We start from the raw sequence: 25,833 nt of genomic DNA on the forward strand, positions 1-25,833 counted from the left end.
TTCACAGACTCGTCGGCTCATATCAGACTCCTTTCAAGTTTTCAGAGAAAATAGACTTGGAAACCTGCTGAGATGAACAAGGAAATGACTCACTATAGATGAAAGGTGGCCAGAGTTGTTTGTCTTACAGTGGCCACTATAGGTGGATTATGCATTTTAATTGAGAGGAGTCAGAAAACAGAATTCAGTTGACTGCAACATCTGCGATCTGCTGATGTCTAGCTGTGATATTTTACAAAGAACACCTTTAAAATCAAACAAATCTGTCCCTCAAATCTTTCCAGTTCTTTCTACATTCCCTCATGTCCCTTCTTATGAAATAAAGGCATGAATAACGATTTCCAATTAACAGCGTGGTACGAAGGAACTCACCTTGGCAACTTGAAAGTGATAAAAGCAAGAGCGAGTCAACATGAGCCTCCGAGGGGAAGGCTGACTCAAATATTAAGCCATGACAGAAGATTTTGCAAAAGTGTCAAGGAGGACCTAGAGTTTCCATTACCACAAACACTACCTTCTCTTTATTAAGTTGGAGAAAATTGTCAAATATCTGATTTTTGATACAGTCCAAGCGCCTATGGAAGATCTATAACTTAGAAAACAAACTATATAGTGCTGAAAAGAGAGCAGATGTAACAGAAACAGTAAAGGCCCCAAAAGAGGACCTGAACTTACAAGCAGCCACAGAAAAGGATCATTCAGACAAATATGAAGAAAATAATTAAAAACAAATCTACAGAATACATGAAAATAAAGCTTTTATTGGTGTAACGAGTCTTAGTGAACCACTAGTTTAACATTAGCCAACCAGTCCTGGGTAATATATGCAAATACAAACTCATACAGGTCTTTTCTCTTCAGGGCCATCCATCTTTCTGCATATTTCATAAAATGTGGACACTGGTCTCCATTGTTTGCACAATCTCTCAGTCTGATTTGTCCCTCAGTCATCAAACTGAAGTATCAGGTACACAGAATGCAGAGCTCAAGTTTCAGAAAGCATGCCGTAATCCATCGTCACGCAGATGATCACACTTGAAGAAGTGCAGCAGGGAAATTATCATAGAGTTATAAAACCAAAACAGCTTTATGATACTCTGACAAAGGCAACATGTGAAGGCTGAATCATCAAACTACCCTGTACTACTGTGGCACAAACTAATCTCTGAAAAAAGAGTTTCCTTTATGTCTCCTTTCAGACCACATCAATGCCTCTATTCTGTTTTAGTCTTCTTGACACAGTAATGAATTGGGAAAAGCCAACACCTTCACTTTAAATGGCTTAATAGAGCGATCACATCATGGAAACTTCCTTTCTATAGTCTCCTTTCTACCTGTCTCCTTCTACTTTTCCCGTCTATCTCTGTTTGTCTTATATACGCACTCTCTAAGGCTTTGAGTGCGAGATGCTGTGTGCCAGCAGGACTTGTAGCCATTGACAGGGGGTTAAATGTGGAAACAGGACCTGCTCGTCTGATCTCCGTCTCTTTGTGAAAACATAGCAACCCAAATAAGGAGATTGGCCGCGGCTGAAGAGCAGTCAGACCATTCCTGAGAGCGAGCTTGGATGGGTGGTTTGATAGGGTGGAGTGTGTGTCTAAGAGAGTGATAACCAGGGAGTAAGGATGGAGTGGACGCAGAGTGGTGAGTGGCTGAATGAAGAGAGGAATGGGCAGAGAGTGAGAGGATGGAGAAAAGTGATGGATGTAGGGAGGGAGGGGGAAACATGGGAGGAGGATGGCGATAGGGGTGGTGAGTGGAGACTGGAGGCAGGTTCTGTTGAAGTTTAAATAACCATCCTTATAGGGCTTGACTCTCCATCTCTGTTCACAGCTCTTTCTGTCTCCTTCCATCTGTCTCTCCTTTTCTGTTTCTGCCTCTCTTGCTTTCTCGCTTTCTCCGCAGCTTTGTTCAGCTCGAGCTTTCTCCTGCACTGCAAGCGAGGCTGAATCTCCTACATCTCAGCGAGAGCCCAAACTTTTAACGGTGCGTTTGAACATCTCAGAGGGAGAAAATCCAGCCGAGCAGCCGCCATGGAGGCCATCAAGAAGAAGATGCAAATGCTGAAACTGGACAAGGAGAATGCCATCGACCGGGCCGAGCAGGCAGAGACAGACAAGAAGGCGGCAGAGGACAAATGCAAGCAGGTGGGAAAGACTGAGCAAGAAAGAGATGGATCACAAGGGATTCCAGCGCACAGAGAAAACATTTTAGATATATTTTAGGGATATTGCTCTGATTTGGGAAATACGCAACTAGAACTATATATTAAGCAAAAATGTATAGATTAAGTTTATAGTTTACTTATAGATTTACTGATTAGTTGCAACTTCTGAAGCAAAATTTATTTCAAAACAGTTTTTCATGAAAAAAGAAATGTCCACACCCAGTAAGTGTGCTTTTCTCTGAAGACTTTTCTTTTTATCCAGTTCTTAAACTAATCACGACATTCAAACCATACCAGACATACCTACAAGGACATGGTGTGTAAACAGTTCTTACATTTATTTATTCTACATTCCTCACAGTTAATTTACTGGTTTACTTTGCTGGGAAATATTTTAGGAAGTAGTTTAACTTTTTTTTCTTTTTCTTTTCTGAGGAATGCCTCATAGTACAGATGATCCAACCACAGGTCCAGGAAAGTTTGGATCAAATGTGGTGCAAATCATTGCTTTCAGTTTCCACTTGTTACTTTTTTATTCTTTAAACAAAGGTGTACTAAAGGAGATCTGCAGGAAAACAGTAGTTTGAACTTCTCTTCACTTGAACTGGTCAGCACCATTGGTACACAAGTGATGAGACCACCCAGGACCAGGATTTGGTCTTTGGGGAAAGAAAACAAGTCCACCTCAACCACTTTATAGAGAGGACCTATTTTGAAGAACAGCCATTATGGAGACTGTGTGACCCCTAATAAGCATGCAAATGGACATGCATAGACACACAAATGGAGGATTAGACACACGTGCATGCGTGCACGCACACACACACAACTTATGGTTCCAGGCGTCTGTGTGTTCTCGCTGATAACAGCTGTATTTTTAGAGCCCAGAAGAGAATGGCAGTGTGGGACACAGCAGGGTTATCAGATGTACTTCATGGACTCAGAGGGGAACACTGATTAGGGGGAACAGCTAACCCTGAGAGAGAGAGAGAGAAGAAAAGGGAGAAAGAGAAAAGAGATTAGACCGCATACCAGAGTTCTTGTCATGAGAGGGTGATGCTATTTAAATAAATGTTCTCCAAACATCATAAACACAGTTCTGCTTGCAAATTAGCCACCGCAGCTTTATCAGTTGCTTAACTTGGTTTCCTTTCAACCATCATTTTGCTCAGCAGTTGTTAACTCGATAAAAGTTTCATCATTATATCTTTGCAAAGGTTCATTCATCTGTGAGAACAAACATGGTCTCAGTGCTCAGACGAATGCAAATAGAATAGAATAGAATAGAATAGAAGAACTGACCATACCAGACTCCATCAGAATAGAATAGAAAAGACTACAGCAGAATAGAATAGAATAGAATAGAATAGAATAGAAGAACCGACCATACCAGACTCCATCAGAATAGAATAGAATAGAAGAACCGACCACACCAGACTCCATCAGAATAGAATAGAAAAGACTACAGCAGAATAGAATAGAATAGAATAGAATAGAATAGAAGAACCGACCATACCAGACTCCATCAGAATAGAATAGAAAAGACTACAGCAGAATAGAATAGAATAGAATAGAAGAACCGACCATACCAGACTCCATCAGAATGGAATAGAATAGAATAGAATAGAATAGAAGAATCAACCACACTAGACTCCATCAGAATAGAATAGAATAGAAAAGAATAGACGAACCGACCACACCAGACTCCATCAGAATAGAATAGAATAGAATAGAAAAGAATAGAATAGAAAAGAAAAGAATAGTAAAGAATAGAATAGAATAGAAGAACCGACCACACCAGACTCCATCAGAATAGAATAGAATAGAATAGAAAAGAATAGAATAGAAAAGAAAAGAATAGTAAAGAATAGAATAGAATAGAAGAACCGACCACACCAGACTCCATCAGAATGGAATAGAATAGAATAGAATAGAAGAATCAACCACACTAGACTCCATCAGAATAGAATAGAATAGAAAAGAATAGACGAACCGACCACACCAGACTCCATCAGAATAGAATAGAATAGAATAGAAAAGAATAGAATAGAAAAGAAAAGAATAGTAAAGAATAGAATAGAATAGAAGAACCGACCACACCAGACTCCATCAGAATAGAATAGGATAAAATAGAATAGAATACACCAAAATAGAATACCAAATCACTGAACAGACCAGAACAGAGACTAGAATAGACCAGACCAGAACACAAGAGAACGTAACAGACCAGACCACACTAAACTAGAATAGAATTGAATCAAATCAAATCAAATCAAATTGAATCTAAGAACAGAAAAAAACAGAGACTAGAATGGACCAGGCCAGACCAGAATAGAATCCAATCCAATACAACACCAGGCCAGACTACACTACACTAGAGTAGACTAGACTAGAATAGAATACAGGTTCATCTAAGGTTTTCATACTAAACTGAGTTAAAATGAAATAAAGTGCTGTAGAAAAGTAGTAAAGTCGAACTCCCTACAGCACTAACAGTATCCCTTGTTTTAGCTGGAGGAGGAGTTACTGGATCTGCAGAAGAAGATGAAGCAGACGGAGGATGAACTGGACAAATTCTCTGAGGGCCTGAAAGATGCTCAGGAGAAACTGGAACTGTCTGAGAAGAAAGCTGCAGATGTGAGTGAACGGCACGCACACACACAGGAGGGTTCGGTGTCACTTCATTTTCAGGACACTTTACTCAAAGTTAAACTAGAACTGCCAAATAACCATGACCATTACAGTCACTGAATCCTTGAATCCCGTAAAGAAGAACAAAGGATGTTAACACTTGTTTCATCTGACTCTGGCATGCACACATTACTGTGGCACTACTGAAAACCAGGGCCCATTCTTCCACAGCTGGACTCTTTCTAAGCCGGCACCAGCTGTGGCTTTGCTTTGATCCGCGGTGAACGATTTGGAGCACTTCAGAGACAGTTACATTCCTGTGCAGCCACTCCTGAAAGATGAGCACACGGTTAAACTATAATCCCTTCACCCAAACACACACACACACACACACACTGTAAGCCTCATCGTGACATATGTTCTGACATTTACAGTTACACAAACATGAGGAGGGACATTTACAACAAATTGCATGCAGATGTTGCAATCATGACAGCAAAGGGACAAACATGCAAAAAATATAAGAGTTTTTCATTTTGTGCCACTTCATATGTTCTAATACAATTTACTAAAGGCGATAACTAAAATTAAAACAAACAACACAAAACAGTTTATATGCCTAAATTCACTTTTGGCACTTTAAGGATTTTTAAATGTTTTAAGTATTTATGATGCTTTTGGACTTTAATTAAATAAATTATGTAGCATTTAAAAGTCAGTTTGATACATGAATGTGCAAGTTATGGACACATCTAGGACACAAGAGAGATAATTAGTCAATAACCTGCCTCTTGTAAGCTCACTGCATTGCATTACTTACAAGAGACAGGGAACAAGACGACCACTCACTCGCTGTGAATGCAGCACTATTACTTGGGCTGTTCTTACATCAGTGGAAATCAGTGCAGTCCCACATCAAACAGACTTTGTTCTAACGACTTAGTTGGTTTAATAGCATTTCATGTCCAAGCTGACTAATTTGAACATTTGGAAGCTATTATGTTTTTTTAAATTCTTCGTTAAGAAGCACACTGCCTACATATCCAACAATGCATTTCAACCTCTAGCTGTAGCTTCAGGTAGCTTAACCCACAAACTTCAGGCATGACTAAGGAGGCGGTGAAATAAGCTTTTTTTATTTCTAACTTCACACCACCAAATTACTTTATTGTCAAACTCGCAGTCTTGCGGTCAGAGCCAAATGATGGAGACACAGCTGGACCCAAAGCTGTAAACAGACTTCCCCTTTAACTAAACTCAAACTTGCAATGGCAACATTTTTTGGCTCTGGAGTATTTCCTTTTTCTCATGTAAAGATGTAAATAAATGTAACCACCACTGAGTAATCCTATATGGATCTCCTTGTTTGTGGACAGAAACAGTTAATTGAGTAAATGTAGCAGAACATTGGCATTGGCAGTTCTCCTGAGCCTAATCAGCTGCAATCTGGGAAAGGCGGTCATATTTTAGATTGGTATCACCACAAACCACACAGTTGTATATCTGTCAGTCGTGATTCATGCAGCACAGCTGTGTGTTTGCTTGCTTGTGTCCGTTACTGTGTGTTTGTATGGGTGGAAGGGGGAATCACATATATCACAAACATACAATACTGTTTACAGTATACCTGTTTATCAGTTAAATGGCATTTTAATAAAAAGTAGGGGGAAAGCAGTACCACAGCATTACGAAGCAAAGTGAGCACAGAGAAAGAAGAGTCATGCAAAAACCTCCCCCACCTTCCACTAAGATGTGGTATTGTTTTAGCCTCGTGGAGGATATCCCAGGGAAATGTGATGTTGCACTAAACACAAAGAGAAGGGAAGTGCCTGCTATATAGACATAGACCTAGGGGCTGAGACATGCTGGTTTATCCTCACGCAGTGATTAAATAAACTCAGGATGGTTCTGAGAAGCCTCACATATAAACTGGGTCAAGTGGGCCCCTTGAAAACCCAGAGCCTGACCTGTAGCTATCACTCTTGGGTGTCCTGTAGTGTTTGGAAAGAGAACTCAAGCAGTGCGAGTTGTGTTAAAAAATAGACGTCCACTATGGCATTTTTTTTAGATTTACCACAGAGTACAGAGTGACATCGAATTATGAAGTCTGCTCTGCTCCTCTTCCATGAATTCCCCTCCACATGTCGCTTATTAGAGGAAGCAGTCAAGTCATTACGCATCTGAATTCACACCGGCCAAAATTGGAAACCTGGAAACGACTGGGAGAACAGAGCAGTGAGCCAGCAGCTCCTGCAAGCAAACCGTTTATGATTCATGAAAAAGGGCACCAGAGCAGACGTGCTGATATTTAGGTCATCGCTGTTTATTGCTAGCTCAAGCCACCAGACGAAGAGTCTATCCTTATAGATCTAAGTACTTAAACATAGTGCAGTGAAAAGTAAAGTTAGCGAATGTGGTCTTGGTGCAGGCATTGATTACACCAATCACAGCAGCAACAGTCACAGTTTTAGGGCAAAGCTGGTCAGCCGGGCGGAGAGAGCAGAGAACAGGCAGAGGGGGGGCTCTGGTATGTGAGGAATGTAGCTAAGGCAAACAGAAAGGCCCACACTCCTGTGTCTAATGAAATCAATGCTTCCAGCTTTTCTGGTGCAAGGGCCAAATCAGAGAGAGAGAGCAGCTCAATCAACACACGAGACTGTGAGACGTGTTCTTCTCGTTGAGAACAGCAGGACTGAATCTGAGATGAGCCTCGGCTGAAATCTGCTGGCCTACTTGCCCGTCCGCCCGACATATTCAAGCTCCCAGGCTGATCGTGTGAATAGGAGCCGATGGGGGGTAAACACAGGCAGGGCAAGCAGTGAAACATGAAAAATGAAGAATAAATTTGATTTACACCCACACAATGTACATCATCAGTCAGCAGGGAAGTGGTATATGTATTCTTTATTTTCTCTCTGCTTCAAGACAAACACTAACACATTTCTATTTAGAGAGTTGCGGGTTTACTGAGAGGTCAGAAGTTGGAATTAAATATATATTAGACGTTGCTGCTAGTTGAACTTCCTCCCATCATTAATGTAAGGGCAGTGCTGAGCTATCAACTAAGGCTTGGCTATCAATTTCTGTCTATAAACTGTTCTGTACAATCTAAATATCAGCTAATTAATGGTAACTAAGTAATAAAATACTGTAAGCACAAGTAAGCTGTAATATAATGCACCAAATGGCACCGACAGCATAAACACAGTGGAGGGGTCGAGCTCAGTGAGTTAGTGAATGTGAGGCCAACCAGAGATATCAGCTAGAGATGCCCGTGTCTGGATGCCTGTCTATCAAAGAAGTTACACCCCTAACTCCAGTACCCATGAGGATGCTACAGAAAAGACTAGACTCCCATGAGTTGATATTAGATGGGGAAATCTTCTTTTTTTGCATGAGGCTGTAAACATGTTTCTTAATGCTCTGAAAGCTCGGTATTTGAACACGGAGTCTTATTTTTGGAACCAGCAGCACTTTTTTGCACTCCTACATTAGCTACCCCCTTTTTTTCTTTTTGGCTTGTGGTTTAGGTTACTGGTTAGTGTGGGTGTCAACCCAAGATAACTGACTACATCTGGAGGGTGCCGGGGCCACATATGGCCACATTCTTTAAGCAGCATACAAGTAATCACGTGTCTTCAGCAAAAACAGTGTGTGTACTCCTTTGGGCACCGGTGGTTGTCTTATTCGACATAATGAAAATTTTGAAAAGGATTTAGAAATATATTAGAGGTTCACTAATCATCTTGGGCTGTTTAAATGGCCAGCAACACACCAAGGAATACTTATTCTGACGTCTTCTTTTAAATTCCAGCACACCAGTTACAATTTCTGGTCTTTGCCCACTGAAATAATCTAGGTGTTTACTGTCATATTGAGCAGGGGCGTGACATTCTATTACACAAGTGGTCACTTGAGACTAGATGCTGTAAATAAAAGATGGATATAGCCATCGTGACCTTACCCGTTGATTTGTGCAGACCTGGTGAGAAGTCTCACCATTTTTTCCCTTTTTTTAGAGCTTGAAGTGACCGTATATGGACGAGAAGATCTAGAGATAGGTTATCAGCTAACAGTAGCAACCTGGGTTAGCTGCGTGTATCTGTAGACTGCCATATTATTTGTCTGATTACTGCATTAAAATTGCTGAAAAAACACACCAACATCTCAAATATGGCCGAGAGGTCTATTTCAGAGACCTCCTCATATTAGGTAAGATCGGATTTAGCAGATAGTATAGCAACCTAGCTGGCGCATGTTTGCTCAGTGTGACCATGGGCCTAGTTGTGCATCACTTTAGTTAATTCAAATGGGTCATAAAAGGAAAAAACAAACAAACAAAAAAACCCGCTTTGGTATCTGGCTTTAAACATGCTTATTTCTGCAGTGAAGTTTAGTATTTGAACATTTGAGCCAATTAAATTTACCGGCTTTTAGCAAGCCTCAAGTGGCCATTTAAGGTATTGCAGGTTTTGGTACTTTTCTGCTAGCTTCACCTCTAGAGGTTGCCCCTTGCTCTACATCAGGGTAGGCAACTCCAGGCCTCGAGTGTCCTGCAGGTTTTAGATGTGTCCTTGATCCAACACAGCTGATTCAAATTGCTAAATTACCTCCTCAACATCTCATCAGGGCTGTATCCCAATTCAGGGTCTGCAGCCTTAAAGGCCGCATTTTAAGGCCGATTACGTCACCGCGACAAAGGCTGTCCCAATTCGAAGGCTGCTCGAAATGCAGCCCTCAAATGCGTCCTTAATTTCCCTGAATTTTAAGGACGCGGCGGTGTAGACTTCGTGGCCCAACATATCCCAGAATGCATAGCGCGGCGGTGGGTGTGGATAATTTTGCCGAAAAAAACGGCGGATGAGGGGCGCCCGAAGAGTAAACTTTAAGTAAGTACTGAATATCATGTCACTTATTTATGTGCAAATGTTTAATAACGAAGAACATTAAAACATTACTGTTGGCCACATGTCGGCAAAGTTATGTGACATTAGTGACGTTTGTACTAACTTGGTTTTACAGCCTTTAAAATATACGCTGTTCAATAGCTGAGCTTAATCAGAGAATGATCAAAGCTCATGTAGAAACAAACAAACAAATGAACAAAAGATTTTCTCCTTCATTTCTGTCAAACAAAGCTGTATGAAACGTTTCTAGCTGTTAGTATCATGGTTGCTAGGCAACCTGGGCAGCGCAACGGAGGCTAGACCGTCCCATTTCACAAGCCTCGCACTTCCGGCCTTAGCGGTCTTTAAGTACGCGGCCCTTGAGGATTGTTGAGGCTGCGTACTTTAAGGCTGCAGACCCTGAATTGGGATACAGCCGAAATCCTCCAGAGGCCTGGTAATAAACTAATCATTTGATTCAGGTGTGCTGACCCAGGATGATATCTAAAACCTGCAGGACACCGGCACTCGAGGCCTGGAGTTGCCTACCCCTGCTCTATATTCATGTCAAGAATAATAAGGATAAAAATCTTGCACAGTCTGAGCCCAACTAACCCTAGCATGCTATTTTGAAATATGCCTGTGCCATCAGAGAAGAAAAAAAAAATCAATTGATAGAAAGTCCGGGTCATTCAGTGTAGTCAGGTAGTCAGGTGACGTCAGTTTTTCGGGGGGCATGTTAACTGAACCTGGATCCAGTCAGGTAAAGCTGCCTCGGATCATTAGTGTTGCCCCCACAGGCTTGTACAGTAGATGCATGTGGATGCATCACTTTATCTGCCTGATCCACTGATCATTCTGGAAGAAGACAAATCTGGACTCATCAGACCACGTGACCATTGTCCTATCTTTATGCTCCATAGCAAACACAAGCCTTTTTTTTTTTCCATTGAGCGTCACTGACAAGTGTTTCTTCCTCACTAGTTTTAATTATTCTCCTTAGCTGTTTTCAGGCCAGTTGTTTGACCCCTCTGAAATGGAGCAACAGCTTCTCTGTGACCACGTGGTCGTTTAAGGTTAAATAACCTGTTGCCATCCAAAACACATTAATCACTGCTGCTTAGATTTGGATTTCCACCATGAAGTTAGAACAGTATGTGCGGAGTGGCACTTTAACCAGTAGTCCACGATGACAGGATGAAATATAATTGTGTGGGGTTTTTTTAAAAGAGGAAATACTCAAATTATTCACACTTCACTGGAGGCAGTACAAACTCAGGGGAAATTTAACTGTCACATCAAGTTTGTGTGAGACAACTAAACAATGGACACTGCGCCTTCACAATGACTGAAAGTAATTCATCCTGGCTCTCCTTTTTCTTTTCAAAGTCTCGCAGCAGCGCTCACATCAGTCACAGGGATCAGCTTTTTACACACGCTCGCTCACTCTCAAGCCCCGCCCTCTTTGGCGTCATCGACCCAATCACTCACTCTCTCCTCCTCCGCCACACAGTCTGGCGCTCTCAGCTCTTCTCGCCGCGCAGCTTATCCTCTATGCTCCTCAAACTCTAACTGAAGCTGAGTCCGGACCAAAACTGCTACCTACATTCCCGAGGACCACTTTCTGCGCCGCTCATGAACTTTTCATTCCTACAATCCAGAAGAAACACTCGGGGAACACCTGGACACTCACGCTTCCTAGTTATATAACTTTTTGCTGCACTTGAGTGACTCCTTTACATTCCTCATACTTTATCTCCGGACTCACGCCTATTTTTCTCGTTTTTCTTTTTCTTTTTTAAATCAACGAACAAAAGTCTTATTTTTCTGTTACTCAGCTACTCTGAATAGACCAAATAAGCAGGAATCAGTGGCCTCGTTTTTGCACAACATATACATAGTCTTAGCTGTGTTTTATTTTTTTTACCTTTAGTCTTAAGTTAAGTAAGGAAACAGTAAACAATGGCAGGTGTGAACTCTCTGGATGCTGTGAAGAGAAAGATTCAGTGTTTGCAGCAGCAGGCCGACGACGCAGAAGATCGGGCTCAGGTCCTACAGAGAGAGCTGGACAGTGAACGGGAGCTCCGGGAAAAAGTGAGACAATCAACTCCTCTATTGTCGTGGCTTTTTCTATTGTTGCCATTTTACATGTATTATAATCATTAAACACGGATTGAATTGTTCGTATTCGCCTCTCGGGCTCTGGAAAGTCTTATTAGTCTCATGTCATTGATTCACTGGTAGCGGGCGTGAATGTGCCACAATGCAAGGCGTTGGTCTGCAACGAAAAAAAGTTTGGATTCCTACAGCTCTTCGCGCATGCTCCGTGTGACTTGAAGGCCGCTGTGAAACTACAGTGATTAGACCACGTAGACAGCGTTGAAGTGATTGTGCAAATTGTGGCGAATCTATTAGCCTGACCAGTTTATTTCTTTTAAAGTAAAATAATTCTTGTGTTAATTGTGTTATAATTGTGACTATATTTTCAGTCAGATTCTATTAGGTTTGCAGGTTAATGGGACAATGTTTTGATGGAATTTCAATGGAATTCACTTTTTAACGCTCTGATTTGCTCAAAGGCACTTCGGCAAGCGTGGCTGTTTTCCCTCGGCAGCTGTCTGGTTGAAGGGCTGACCCAAGGGCCTCCACAAATGATCGGAAAATACAGGGCACAGTTAAAGAGTGCCTCCTCTGTTATTAGGGACACAAAGGAGTAGCTCTAAAAATGTTGCTGTTTTCATCCAGAAGTAAAAGATCAGCTGCTTCATTGATCAATCAACAGTAACAGTTGAGATCACCTTTAAGTTTTTTATAATCAAACTGTAAATTGGTGAAGTTGAACAACGAAACAACTGAAAGTTGTGAAAGCTGTTTTCCACACCTCTTTACATTAAACTGTAAAGTTTGGGTTATTTGCTCAGCTTGGGCTGAAATTACTCATTGCTAAAGTTCCACAAATTGAGCGTCTTCAACCATTGCCTTCAATGTGTCAGATGTGACTCATATATTGAGTAATTGGCGGGTCTGTCACTTGCCTGTCTCTTGACTGTGCCCACATCCGAGTTTTATGGCTTCACATGCAGAAAAGGTAGTGGCTGGAGGGGAGAGAGAGAAAAACGCGTAGTAGCAGCACAGTTAGGCAACAGTTTTTGACTCGTTTCACGTGCTGCTTTATGGCACACGGTGCCACACTTTTTGCATAGGAGTTATTTTAATGATAGGACAATGAGAAAGACTTGAGGAGAGTGGGAGGGGAAGGTGTGGCGGTAAAGATATGGCAGCTGAACTGATGAAAGGAGTTGGGCCTGCTGCAAGGCAAAGCCCTTTGTTACAGGATGGCTATTAGGTAACAGGTCACCTTTTTAATTTGACCATTGGGCGTGTGGGTAATTATTTTGGTATGGACTCGCATACCGGCATCGGTTTAAGTTTGGCTTCATAGTTGGCTTGTTTGTGTTGCAGTTTGTGGTTGTTCAGTGGGTGCTTTGTGTACTTTACAAGTGTTTCTGTTCAGTGTTTGTGCAAACTGCAGCATGAACTTCAAAACACTGACACAGGAATGGTAAATGAATGAATGAACCATATGGGGATGCCCCGTATAGCTACATCTGCTGTCAGGGTGCATGTGTGGTGTCACGTCAATGAAGAGCTGAAAGGGTTGTTTTTTTTTAAGGAATTAATTGTTAAAAAATGTTTTTATTGCATACGAGACAGACTGATTGGTCAGTTTGGTCCAGCATTTCAAAACTGATGAACCAGTAATCTGTTACCAGTGTTTTTATGGTGTCATTCATTATCAGCTTACATACCGGCGTCCAGTTTGAGAGGTTTTAGAGGTGGACTTATAGTTGTTGACCAGTACTTATAAGTATGTCTTGTATAGTGTGTTTACACTGAAATGGGAGGGTGTGGTTAAACTCTTATCTTCAGAGTGGATGCTGCATTTTTTTTAAAAAAACGTGCACAAGCAGTTTGATGTCACACATGTCCCTCCATTCAAAGTCGAACAGAGAGGTGCAACTGTGTGGCGAGGCTGGTGCGGTCCCATGTGTGAATAATTAGGACAACCTGGAGTTATTCCTTGGCACAGAAAATCCTTCTGAGTGCGGGGAGATCAAAACAAGAACGTGTAATGAATCATTCTTTAAAAATGTGTGAGGGAGTACAAAAACTTTGGCTACGTCTCTCGCTGATAAAGAAAATTGCTTCATGTTATTGTGGTTTTGACGCTTCTGGGGATGTTTCTTAACCTCTCTGTAATGATTTTGCAGTCAAAGGCTTGTGATGCTTTTCGTTTATAGCCACTGTTTCTCTACATGAATTCGTTCAGTTTTCGCAGCAGAGTCGGGTCAGAGGTGATCATTTTTACTGTGTTCGGAGTCCTGTGAAGAGCACAGATGAAGCAGATTAGTTGTTTTTGGAACATGGAAGCAAATTTGAGTGCTTCTCCTTCTGCCAGACACTTAATTACGACAAGATTAGTTTAAACAATCAGTCATGACCAAAAAAAGAAAAAGAGACGAGGAAAAAATATCTGCTTCCTTTTCTGAAATTGAGGCTGTTGTGAGGACAACTTACAGTTGCTGTGGTGAGGATCAGTGTTTCACCACACACAAGTTGAAATACAGAAATAAATATAAAAAGGGAAGTGGAATTCTTACTGAGGAATCCCCACGCACGCCCTCCCTCCGACTGACCCTCCCAGGATGTCGGCTGCCGACCCTGATCCAGCACTTCCTGCGCTTCTACTCCCAACACTTCCTGTCCCCTGGCTCCAGCCCTGATCAACAGGAAGATTACTGTGCGCGGTGAAGTTGGTGTTTCTACATTGATGTGCCACTTCATCTTTAGTGTCCTGTTACTAACACAATTTCACTAAGTTTGCAGTCTTTTGTTGCACTACAACATTTAATTAGACACTGAAGTTGCTTCCTACGCTTATGGCAACTGTATTTGTTTACTTGCATCTCATATCGAGAGTAAATTGCAGGAAGCCATTCAAAAAAATGCTTATCGTGAAAAACGACGTCCCCACACTCATCTGCTGAGCTAAAGGTGTTCGTTTGTTGCTTTGTGCGGTCAGCTAAGGCTTTCTGCTGGGCCTCTAGGAGTCTCAAGCAGATTCTGTGGAAAGAATTACTTCCTGATTTCACTGTTTTCTTTGGACTTTCTCCCTGGGAATAGCTCAACTTTCCAAATATAACTGCCACATGTTGATACTTTTTGGCAGTCGCTGGCATCCTGGGGAACACTCCCATGTAAGTGGCTTGTGGCTTTGCTGATTATGCAGGCCAAGGCTGAGGGTTCTCATTCAAACGAGGAGTGGGTTACATTTGTTCGGTTAGTCCTTGCACAGGCGAATTTGCTGTAATGTCGTTAAATAGCATGTATACAGCACCAAGTCGTGTTTGAACTGCTTTTAGAGTCCATGAAAGTGAGTCACTTCAGCGAGTCTGTTTGCTTGTGAATGCAGAGTGGAAATGGTAACCTGACAGATTACTGGGATTCATATTTGACCTGCAGGTAAAAATCACCCTGTTAATATTTATCTGGAAAGTTAGATTGTATCAACACTGGAAAAATTAGGTTTTTCTTATGGTTTGTGGATTCCTGGTGGTGCGGTTCACAAATGGGTTGCAATCAGCCTCTGGTTAGGATTAGACACACTGAGCTGAAGACTCAGACCAGAGTGGAGATCCTCCTAAAAGTCTGAGTACACGCTTTTAAATGGCGACAAATTGTTCAAATTGTTTAGCGCTGAAGGAGCTCATTGTGATGCTTGTCTGAATGTTTAACAACCGTCTTTTACATACTTTATGCAGCTTCCTTTGCACGCCAGATCTTTGTGGGGAATGATTACACGCTTTCTTTCTGTCACGAACCAACACAGAGTAACTTTAAGAGCAGCAGGCAGTCAGGAATAACTTGCACTGAACCCCAACAGCATTGTGCAGCTCATTAGCCCACTGCCCTGAAATCAGCCAGTAATTAGATCCCTCTTTCACTTGTCCTTGATGCTGTCTCTAAGATATGTAATACACTCAGGTATTTCTTAAGTCACTCCCAGCAGTCTGCAGCCTCACTTCGAGTGCGCTAACTTCAACTAACACAGATGAATCACTCCATGCCATCAGTAGTGCCGTAGTCTGTGCCACTTACTAATGCGGTGTCTGTTAAAAAGGTAGCTTAATGTCTTGGAACATCTTGCACTGCTTTCTTGCTGCACAATAAAATGAAACTATGGCAGTCAGTCAGTGTAATCTGCTGAAATCAGCCCATCTAAGCCCTAATTAACACGTTATTTATTGGCTGGGAATAATGGCAGTTAGGCTCTTTAAATCCGCAGCTTATCCATAGTCTCCACTGTAGCTGGTAACTATTTTGTCAGCCCAAAGTTTGTGTTTTGAGACTGTTAACAGTGGTTTTTATTTATTTATTTTTAAATCTCACACTAGAATTTAGTTCCCGAAATGTTGAGCTAAAGCTTTAGGAATCTTGCAGCCTGTTGGTTGCACTGAGCAGTAAAGCTCCATTCCTGACTTAGAAAGCTGGTGACATATTAACTTACGGTGACAACAGAGCAGCTACTTGTGTCCTGGTATCTTTTAAAGTCTGTGTGGTTGTTGCCTCAGGCTTCCTGATACTTCGCCACAAACATTCTCCATAGTTTGTTTTACCATATAAGGCAGGGTGCGTCCCTGGCAGCCAAAGAATGAAAAGTGGGTGCTGAAGGAAGGGGCATGGCCAGAGAGACAGACGGAGCAGTGAAAGAAAGAACAATCAAAGGGAGGAAATGAAAGGATGTTGGGCAGCGTACTTCCTGTCACCTTTTTTCAAGATCCTCATTTGCTGTATGATGAGTAGCGAAAGCTCGTCGTTAACCTTACTTCTTGTTTCTTGGCATTTATGCTAACATTGTTTTGACAGCGTGTTTGCTCAAAGGCTGTTGCTGCTGGGCTTGTGGCTGCACCGGCCAAGGTTAAATGATTTTCTAAAGCTGCAGAAGAGTCTGTGGCTAAAACTGTGCATTCAGGATTTACAGGAAAGGCTCTTCTTTGTTCACAGCTCAGTCAATTAGAAGCATGAGATAACCTGTGAATGCATTCATTTTTTTTCCCTTTTAAACCTGACACAAGGGTGTCTGTGTCTGTATGGGGCTCCCCCACTCCCTGCCTTTTTTGCTATGAGCAGATGGCAGATGAGGCACCAGGTTGCACACATTTCTGTCACTGCCACCATACCGGTGTTAGCTGAGGTTTTTATGTTTGTCTGTTTTGATACTTGAACGCAGTTTACTGGGTAGGAGACTGGATAGCTGGTAATTATGTGTGTATGTTTAAGAGAGGCAGAGATTGGTGCAATAAGAGTGTCTGTTTGCATGTTTGCAGAGCGTGTGCATGTCTGGAAGCGCATTACAGCAGCTGGTGCGCTAACGTAGCTGACCATTGCTCCATTCAGGACACAGGAAGTACCAATATCTGTTATTTCAGGTTGCAGTTGAATGCTAGGTAACGTTTCTGGGCAGCCAGATGTGGCGTCGATGGATGCAGACCTGTGCGAGCGACGCTGCTGATGAGATTTTAAGATGTTCTGAGCGATTTGTGGTTTTTCATTCATTCTGTCAGGTTCGGTTTTCAACGTCTGTCAAGTGCCGGCGGTTTTGAGACACGTCAGCGATAGTTAGGCAGACATTTCCTGTCTCGTATGGGTGGCCTCCCCTGTGAGCTTTCTGTGCAGCAGGGGAGGACCTGGGAGAGGATGAAGAAGAGGGTGGAGAAAAAACACACAGACGACCGGCGGAGGGAGTGGCGGGTCACCAGGCGGAGATTAGATGGATGCAAGATGGAGAAAATACTAAAAATGATAACGAAGCCGCTGCCATCATGCTTGGATTTCCTGAACATATCGAGTTTATGAGATAATGGAAGTCTCAGTATATTTAAGCTCTGTTTTTCTTTTCTTTGCATTGGTCCTTCTTATCAGTCATCTCATTTTCTATTTGTGACTTTCAGTCACCAATTTCTGCGCAGAATGACTCCTCTGCCTGTAAGCTGAATGGTGGAGACACTGACAGTTGATCAGAGCGATTGCTGGACTGAAAAACTGGCTAATGAGTCACTGACCTACTAACTGCTGCCCTCATCAGAGCAGAGAATACAGCCTGCGAGGTTGTAAACATAATAAACTTGTGTGAGTGCTCCGGGTTTCAGTGAATGGTTCAGCACTTATCGGTGTGGTTGTGAACTTTCATTTTAACAGCAGGTTCTTTGTGTTACGCTAAGACTGAGGTCCTGTTTTTATTTTGAATGCAACTCCCAAGGAGATGATTGTTGGATAAACTCCTCGACCAACAGAGGAAATTCTTGTGTAGTTGTCTGTTTGCTTTCTTTTTTCCTCTTTCTGGCTTTTTGTTTATCGAGGGCAGACGAGCAGAAGCCCATTCGTTCTCCCTTCTTTGCCCAGTTGCGGCTTGAGCATCACCGGAAATTGAGTTTGTCTAAATGTTTCGCTCAGACGTCCTGCTACGTTGTTAGGAATTACACTTTCCAGCCAGATGCAGCATGTTCTCATTAAAGACGGTTACAGTTGGGCCCTGCTTTTATGGACGAATCTCCCAACGACCTCCAGCTGCCTCCAGTTCACATTTTAACCGTCACATTTTGATTTGAGAAACCCGAGTGACCCCAGAGAGCACACAGAGTAGATTACACCGTCTCCCCCTCACTCACCCACTCACTCACTCGCAGCCTTTGTTTGGATTCACTTTGTTAGTGAGGATTAGGATATGAATGATAAGGGTGAATATTTCCCTGTCGTCATAGCACCATGATTATATTCAGGTGGCTGTATTTAAATATTTTTATCAGAGTTCTGGGTAGGCATTGTACTGTGTGACTGTATAGCTGCTCTTCCATTGACAGCCTTAAAAAAAGCGTTTCATGTGGTGAAATATGCAACACTTGAGTTCAGTTTTTGGACTTTTGTTCATAATAGTTGTGGTTTGGTTTTAAAGTGACGCATCAATTTGTTGGATGAGGAACTTAAGTTCAAGAAAAGACAGAGATTCAACCTCCTGATAACAGTAGTTGTTAGGGAAGTGTAGACAAGACATCACCATATCCTGTCCCTTGCTTAATTCCTTAATAGGTCGTTCTTATTCCATTAATCCGAAAAAGTAAATCTACAAGATGTTAATTTTTATTCCCTTTTACTTTTAAAATTACGTCCTTCTGGTTGGTTTGGACATTCACTGATTTTTGTTGCAACAGTCGCTGAAAACAGGGTGACAAGTTCTTTCCCCCGACTTGTGTCGTTGTGTCATTTCCTTCTCTTCCTGTTTTATGATGGAGGACGACAGACAACTTCGGGTGACTTAAAGTTGAATAAATGCATGACTAAAGTTCTTCCTGTTTTTTTTTATTTTTCCTTTGCAGGCAGAGGGTGAGGTAGCAGCTCTTAACCGTAGGATCCAGCTGGTGGAGGAGGAGCTGGACCGTGCCCAGGAGAGACTGGCCACAGCGCTGCAGAAACTGGAGGAGGCAGAGAAGGCTGCAGATGAGAGCGAGAGGTCAGTTTCTTATTCGCGTTAGACACAAGTGGAGAAAAAGAACATGTGTTATCTAGTTCACCTGACTTTCACAAAAGCAAGTCTGTCCTCTCCTCACGCCGTGTCCTGTCATCCCAGAGGAATGAAGGTGATTGAGAACCGAGCGATGAAGGATGAGGAGAAGATGGAGATTCAGGAGATGCAGCTGAAGGAGGCCAAACACATCGCAGAGGAGGCCGACCGCAAATACGAGGAGGTGATTCTGACAGTGACGGCTTTAAGTGCAAGAGAGAAATTCCCTTATTCAGATCGTTAATAGCCTCTTAGTGTTTGAGTTTAAAATATTTCTCTTTTTCTGTCTCAGGTGGCTCGTAAACTGGTGATCTTGGAGGGCGAGCTGGAGAGAGCTGAGGAGAGGGCCGAGCTCTCAGAATGGTAAATGCAATAAGCGCACAAATGCATAAATCCTTTGACTCACATACAGATGCATGGTCTCTTGTGCGGCTCTCGGATTAAAACAAAGTATGCGTTGAATTCTCCTTACAGTAAAGCCAGTGACCTAGAGGAGGAGCTGAAAAATGTGACCAACAACCTGAAGTCCTTAGAAGCCCAGTCTGAGAAGGTACAAGACGGACAGAAATGCATTGACACGTTAAGAAGTAATAATTCTGCTTTGGCTTTCTGGAGATTGGTGATGTTTTTCCAAACTAGAATCTTCCAAATATAGAAAAAATTTTTGATTTTATCCAGTAAAGGAGGAAAAAAAGGTTTCCTGTCAAAATGCATCAATGTGATTTGTGAAAATCTAATAATATGACAAAACAAACTAAAACTTTAGGCAGTTGCTTTCATTGTCTTTCACAAACACAAACAGAAAAACTAAATATATATACTGAACACTAAGTCTGGCACCATGCACACACAATCCTATCATTAGGGCTTTACTCATGGCTCGGTGCACCGTAATTTGGGTGAGCTGTCCTCAGAGAGGGAGACCACATGGCAAAGGACTGTTTCATACTACCTCCATTATAACTGTGTATCATCAGGCTCTCCTTAAAACCATTTATTTTACCCTCAGGCTATTATATAAGGGAGCTCGGCACCTGAACTCCTTTGATATGCAGCTGTTTAAATATATGTTTGCACACCAACTTATCTACCGCATGACAAATTAGCCACTGAGGCTTTTTTTTCTTTTTCGTGTGTGTATGAGTGGTGTTACTGGCTACGTAAGGTGTTTCAGGTGTGTATATAAGCAGCCAGTAGAAACCTGCCGCACTCAGAAATGTGTCTGCTTCATTCCCGCCCGTGCACAGACATGCAGTGCAACGGCATGCCAGGTTTACCTCATGACAACTTGTCTTTAGCAAATATGGCATGGCTTTTTGTTGAAACAGACCTGCAGTGGTTAGCGTAACAGCAGAACTTGTTCCCAGGACAGGCCAACACCTTTCCTGTTACGTGCCAGCGAGGGAGTGGCGCCATGAGCTCTCAAAGCAATAATAATCCTGGGATGGTGCCGTTTTGTGCTCCCATTGTGTGCACGTTTGCTAAGTGTGAGCTAATGCTGTTTCTTTGCCTCTCCGTCTGTCACCAGTACTCAGAAAAAGAAGACAAGTACGAAGAGGAGATCAAAGTTCTGACTGACAAACTGAAGGAGGTGAGATGATGTTTTCACAGAAATAAGAATGAAATTATAATAGTGAGAATAATCCAGTCATTCAGAGACATTTGTAGCATTTTCCCCCCCATCACTAAAATGTTAAACGTGACATTTCCATAAGCTTAGCAAGGCTGGCTGAAAAGCTCTCCTGTTGCAGTCTTTCGTGATGGATGTGTTTGTTGGCGCTCATCAGTTTGTTTTGACATGCTTTGTCTGAATTCCTCTCAGGCTGAAACCCGTGCAGAGTTTGCCGAGAGGACAGTTGCCAAACTGGAAAAGAGCATCGACGACCTGGAAGGTACGAGAGTCACATTCATATTGAGGGTTTTGGGGGATTTGCAGCATCTGTGGCCCAAAATCTTTTTCATTTTTAACAGAACATGTAAATCGTAAATGGCCTGTATTTATATAGCGCTTTACTAGTCCCTAAGGACCCCAAAGCACTTTACATATCCAGTCATCCACCCATTCACACACTGGTGATGGCTACATTGTAGCCACAGCCACCCAGAGCTCAAATCATGTTGTCTGCTAGCTTTAAGTGAACCTGCAAAGATGCGTTCAGTTTCATTAAATGGTGATTTATTTGCTGATGAACTACGAGCACATCTTCATACACAGTTGCAAAATCACTCACCTGAGTTTTGGCCTGAGTTCTAGAAGAGGTGTCCTATTTCAGCATCACTGGAATTTTTTTCCTGTGGAAAAGAGAATTTTCCACAGGAACCAAATGTATGGAAACTATTTCACTAAGACAGGCTAATAAAAGACCCTTGTTACTGAAGGACAAGTATTCCATGTCAGCCACGAAGCTGCAGCGGCAGCAAAGAGGACAGAATGTGCTCATATTTTTGTTTTTAGGTCAGGATCGTTCAGTTGTTGAACCACAGGCAGCTGAGTTCATGGATTTATAGGATCAGTTTTATGAGACTTTTACAAAAGTCTTAAATGCTCAAAGCTCCCCCAGCAAAAAAACAAAAAAAAAACAAACGTGAAGAGCTTTGAGCATAATTAGGTATTCATCATTCTTTCTTCCAAGCATTTCTGCATCTTTAAAAAGGCTGACCTATTTTTTTGTCTCTTCCTTTCTCCCTCTGCTCTTTGCCTCCATCTGTCTCTCGCTCTCGTCCTGCTTTCCTCTTGCTTGTGTCGCTGCTGTCGTTGGCACCTGCCTCTGCTTCTTGTCGACCTCTGGCGTCCAGATGAGTTGTATGCTCAGAAGCTGAAGTACAAGGCCATTAGCGAGGAGCTGGACCATGCCCTCAATGACATGACATCTCTGTAGAGACATGTTTCGCTCTTTCTCTCTGTCTGCTGTGCCTCTAAATGTTCATCTCCTCTGATCGTATGTGCCTCTGCTCATCTCACTATGCAAAACAATTCATTAAAGCTCGTTTTCTTTCCTAGTTTGCAGCTTTTGTCTGTTGTTTGTTGCCAGTGTGTAAGGAAATTATCAACTGTTTGATGCAAAGTCTCAGCTAACTATATAGGTTACTATGATTTTCTTATTAGGTTATTAACAGTGTGTTTTATGATTAGTTGTTACTCTACGCGTTCATCTGAATATCAGTTTTACAAAGGTGAGCATTTCTGGTTTTAGTGTGGATTAATAGTTTGCAGTCACCTGGGTTTTAATCTACACGCTTTGGTGGTTTCTGATTTGTATGTCCATAAAGTATGCATAGATCTTAATGCCATTTCCACAAGGTGGGATATACGAATGACTTCACTGTGCAGCAAACGAGTCCTTTAAAAAGTCCGTCCTGTATGATCCCACTAACAGTCTTCCAGCAGTTTATGCATGAAAGGTACTCAGTAGTGGTTGATTTTTATTTTTGCATGTGGCACAACTTAACCAAACTAGTTATGCAAAACATCTGCCCAGTAACACCGACCTTTGTGCAGTCTTTAAAAAAAGGGGGTGCTGTGTGACAAACCTCACAAAGAGATTACAGTGGCATGAAATGAGCGAGCACTGCTAACTGGTGATTGAGGGTTCACCGTGTCATATTTCTTCTTCTTCTCCCCAGAGAAACTATCACATGCCAAAGAGGAGAATCTGGGCATGCACCAAGTCCTGGACCAGACCCTGCAGGAGCTGAACAGCTTATAAACACACACAGAGGAAGCTGGAGAGGATGAGGTCGTCATTAACATTCCATTAAACGTTCGACTCCATTCCACCTTTCGAGCTGTAAAATCTTCATTCCCCACCTAAAGGGGGTTTAACTTAATGCTTGTCCTTTTTTTTTCTTTTTTCTTTTCCCAAGCACAACTTTTTTTTTTTTTTTTTTTTTTATAAAGATTTTTTGAATCCACTGCTACTTTATTTTTTTTAAACCTCCAGATGTTCTTGTAGAAATTCGTTTTTGACCACTTACAAAGAACTGGCACTAAATTTGTCCAAAGAAACCTCAGATTTGGTCACTCAACCACTTAAACAGACTTAATTTTACACATTATGTGCACATACATTACACTTCTGATTATTTTTAATACATAGGCTACATATGGCATAGGGGTTTGCTCAGTCTTGTGTGGCTTTTAAGCGCCACCTAGTGGTAATTTGAAGTTAGTCAACTTTTTTTTTATTATTATTATTATTTTTCCATTTTATCTCCAGCGGCTGCAAATTAACAGATATTTGACAGATCTGTGCTCGTCTCAGTCTGTTTTTGTGTTAGAACAACACAACAGTCACGTGAACAGATGACCTGATAGCAAGGCTGGGTGATTCAGACTTCTTTACATTTAATTATAACGTAATGCCTCTTTGGCCAAGGTGTTGAACCTGATGCGGACGTTCTGAACACTTAAACGCTTGACCTGACCACTGATACCTAATGCATCATTACCAACAATGTCATTGTGTAGCCAATATTTACAATATGAGTGAGCTAAACCCCAAACCACTGGAAGCTCAGTCAAGTTTTATCAACCATGGAAACTTATTGTATATAGTAGAATAATGTTAGGTAATGTGAGAAGTTGTATTTTTTTTTCTTGGGTTTTGTTTCATTTACACAACTCCTTTTTGCCAGAGGAACTCTCAAAACCAAAGAACACACACAACACAGACAATTCATGAAATGTTTTTCATTTTTATTTTATTTTTTGTGATGGTCATCGTGGTTTCATCTCATGTCAGAGCCACTGAGAGTGCCTCACATTTGGTTGAGACTGTTATGAAATACTTCATTCACCCACCCCCACCCCATCCATGTCAACCTATTAAAATGTTTTACAGAAATCATGACTTGTCGGAAGTTTTTTGCAAATTTGATTGTTGCATTTTACTCATGCAGAAGAAGTAATGACAATGTCTTTACAGCAAAGTGCTTCATTATATCAATCTGCTTTGGAATGAACATGCATTCAGATGATTCAGTCTCATTCAGCCCCGCACGGGGGTAAAATCGTACTCATTTAGATAAATAGAGGCAATTTCTCTATTTGCTGAGGATTTGCAACATGGCATCGCTCAGCCTCGATTATCCTTGGGCATTTCTGCTGCATGGTTCCAGGTTCGTTACTGTTCATGTCTGTTTCTTTCTGAAGGCGCAGCCTAAAGGGAGAAATGTCAAACATTTCAGTAACGTCTTGCAAGCAAATTAGGAGAATCTTATTCAAAGCTACTGTTTTTGGCATTTTACTTACCTGCTGTCAGTCTGCATTTCCCCCCTCGTGGCCTACAAAGGATTACAGAGCAGCCTGCGCAGGGCACCACTGTCTGGGCATGGCTGAAGATGGTGGTGATCCTGTAACACCCTGATGAGCATTTGCAGATCAATTAGAGCTTGCCACACAACTAAAAATAAATCCTGAAACTTTGCACCATGAGCCAAAATTCCTACCCATGCATTTAACATCCATGAAGTAAGAGTTTGGATTCTGCACCAGCCTCTTCTTCTTATGCCGCCTCCTCTCCTCGGCAAAACTTGGGTGCATCAGATCCTTAGCCAGCTGCAAGAAAAGGCAGAGCATTTTTAAAACATGAACTATTCAATTGTTCTGCTACTGACAGGATGGGGTTAATGGAGGGATAAGAATATGAAAATGATTATTTACAAGATCATGGTAAAACTGCTGTGATGTATGGTTTGGAGACAGCACTAACAAAAAGACAGGAGGCATAGCTGACAGACATTTGTACAGCTCAGGTTAACTGGTTTGGAAATTGGAGAAGAGGCTGAATATTGGATATACTGGATAAAGGTGGCAGTGGAAGATGATGGGGATAGGGTGAGATGAAAGAAGAAGACAGGATTGTCTTAAGAGATGTACCGCAATATGTTTTATAGCCGCATGCCCCCTGCAGTCTGAAGAATGAATTGCTAGTTAGAGGAGCAACATGTCCAGACAAGCCCAAGCATCATTCGTACAGCACAAGAACATGGGCAGATAACAGTATATAACATGTTGTTACAAGTTCAATATTACAAGAGTTAAAAAAAAATATTACTCTATTTATTTTACTCTTTTTAAAATTCAGTACAATGTTGTATTTCCTAGTTCACAAAATACTATTAAAGCATCTTTCTGTCAGTCAGAACTGTTCTACTTTCTAATATTTCTAACAAAAACAGTCAAATCTAAAAATTATAAAAAGATTTTCACTTACAGACATTTTTGCTCAGATCGTCCGGTTTTCTCGTCAAATGTAAATGAATGATATAGCAAACTAAGCCCGCTATGCTCGTCACTAAATCCACCTGTAGTTTGGTGTAGGTCTGAGTTATAAGAATCGAGTAGGCGGAGTCTTCGTGTAAGGGAGGGGCAACAGATACTTGCTAAGTAGGTCCGTGCTGAATGCACAATACGTGTTTAACAGACAAACAGCAGAGAATGGAAAGTGTACTGGAAAAGGTCTGCTTTAATTTAGCCTTTTAATTATTTATTTGTTAAAACAAAATCTAAACAGGTCTTAATAACACCT

At 41.7% G+C, this 25,833-nt stretch overlaps 2 protein-coding genes across 7 annotated transcripts; one reads left to right on the forward strand and one right to left on the reverse strand.

Moving 5' to 3' along the window:
- Positions 1-1,794: 1,794 nt before the first annotated feature.
- Positions 1,795-24,147, forward strand: tpm4a (tropomyosin 4a). Of its 4 annotated transcripts, none has more exons than XM_087835989.1 (9): positions 1,795-2,147; positions 4,679-4,804; positions 19,119-19,252; positions 19,370-19,487; positions 19,596-19,666; positions 19,778-19,853; positions 20,832-20,894; positions 21,126-21,195; positions 22,928-24,147. In XM_087835989.1, the coding sequence occupies exons 1-9, from the start codon at positions 2,034-2,036 to the stop codon at positions 23,008-23,010; spliced, it is 855 nt and encodes a 284-aa protein (XP_087692115.1). In that variant the 5' UTR covers positions 1,795-2,033; the 3' UTR covers positions 23,011-24,147. The 4 variants fall into 4 exon arrangements, with proteins under 4 accessions (XP_087692115.1, XP_087692113.1, XP_087692117.1 ...); XM_087835987.1 differs by lacking the exon at positions 22,928-24,147 and adding an exon at positions 22,100-22,303; XM_087835991.1 differs by lacking the exons at positions 1,795-2,147; positions 4,679-4,804 and adding an exon at positions 11,219-11,778.
- Positions 23,979-25,712, reverse strand: LOC148095974 (small ribosomal subunit protein eS27-like). Of its 3 annotated transcripts, none has more exons than XM_087835993.1 (4): positions 25,519-25,712; positions 24,752-24,860; positions 24,555-24,665; positions 23,979-24,462 (listed from the first exon to the last, which is right to left on the reverse strand). In XM_087835993.1, exons 1-4 carry the CDS (start codon positions 25,522-25,524, stop codon positions 24,434-24,436), a joined length of 255 nt encoding a protein of 84 aa, XP_087692119.1. In that variant the 5' UTR covers positions 25,525-25,712; the 3' UTR covers positions 23,979-24,433. The 3 variants fall into 3 exon arrangements, with proteins under 3 accessions (XP_087692119.1, XP_087692120.1, XP_087692118.1); XM_087835994.1 differs by lacking the exon at positions 25,519-25,712 and adding an exon at positions 24,966-25,060; XM_087835992.1 differs by lacking the exon at positions 25,519-25,712 and having other exon boundaries at positions 24,752-24,881.
- Positions 25,713-25,833: the final 121 nt, after the last annotated feature.

The sequence above is a fragment of the Neolamprologus brichardi genome, chromosome 23 (genome assembly GCF_056152115.1).
Source record: "Neolamprologus brichardi isolate AB-2024 chromosome 23, ASM5615211v1, whole genome shotgun sequence".
NCBI classification, from domain to species: Eukaryota; Metazoa; Chordata; class Actinopteri; order Cichliformes; family Cichlidae; genus Neolamprologus; species Neolamprologus brichardi.

Excerpts from the sequence above, each read along its gene's own strand:
- tpm4a (XM_087835989.1), top strand. The coding sequence starts at position 2,034 with ATGGAGGCCATCAAGAAGAAGATGCAAATGCTGAAACTGGACAAGGAG. Across the intron at positions 19,253-19,369 it reads GCTGCAGATGAGAGCGAGAG|AGGAATGAAGGTGATTGAGA; the intron begins GTCAGTTTCTTA and ends CTGTCATCCCAG. Across the intron at positions 19,854-20,831 it reads TAGAAGCCCAGTCTGAGAAG|TACTCAGAAAAAGAAGACAA; the intron begins GTACAAGACGGA and ends GTCTGTCACCAG.
- LOC148095974 (XM_087835994.1), bottom strand. The coding sequence starts at position 25,031 with ATGCCTCCTGTCTTTTTGTTAGTGCTGTCTCCAAACCATACATCACAG. Across the intron at positions 24,861-24,965 it reads AGCAGTTTTACCATGATCTT|CTGGCTAAGGATCTGATGCA; the intron begins GTAAATAATCAT and ends CTTTTCTTGCAG. Across the intron at positions 24,666-24,751 it reads CATGGATGTTAAATGCATGG|GGTGTTACAGGATCACCACC; the intron begins GTAGGAATTTTG and ends AATGCTCATCAG.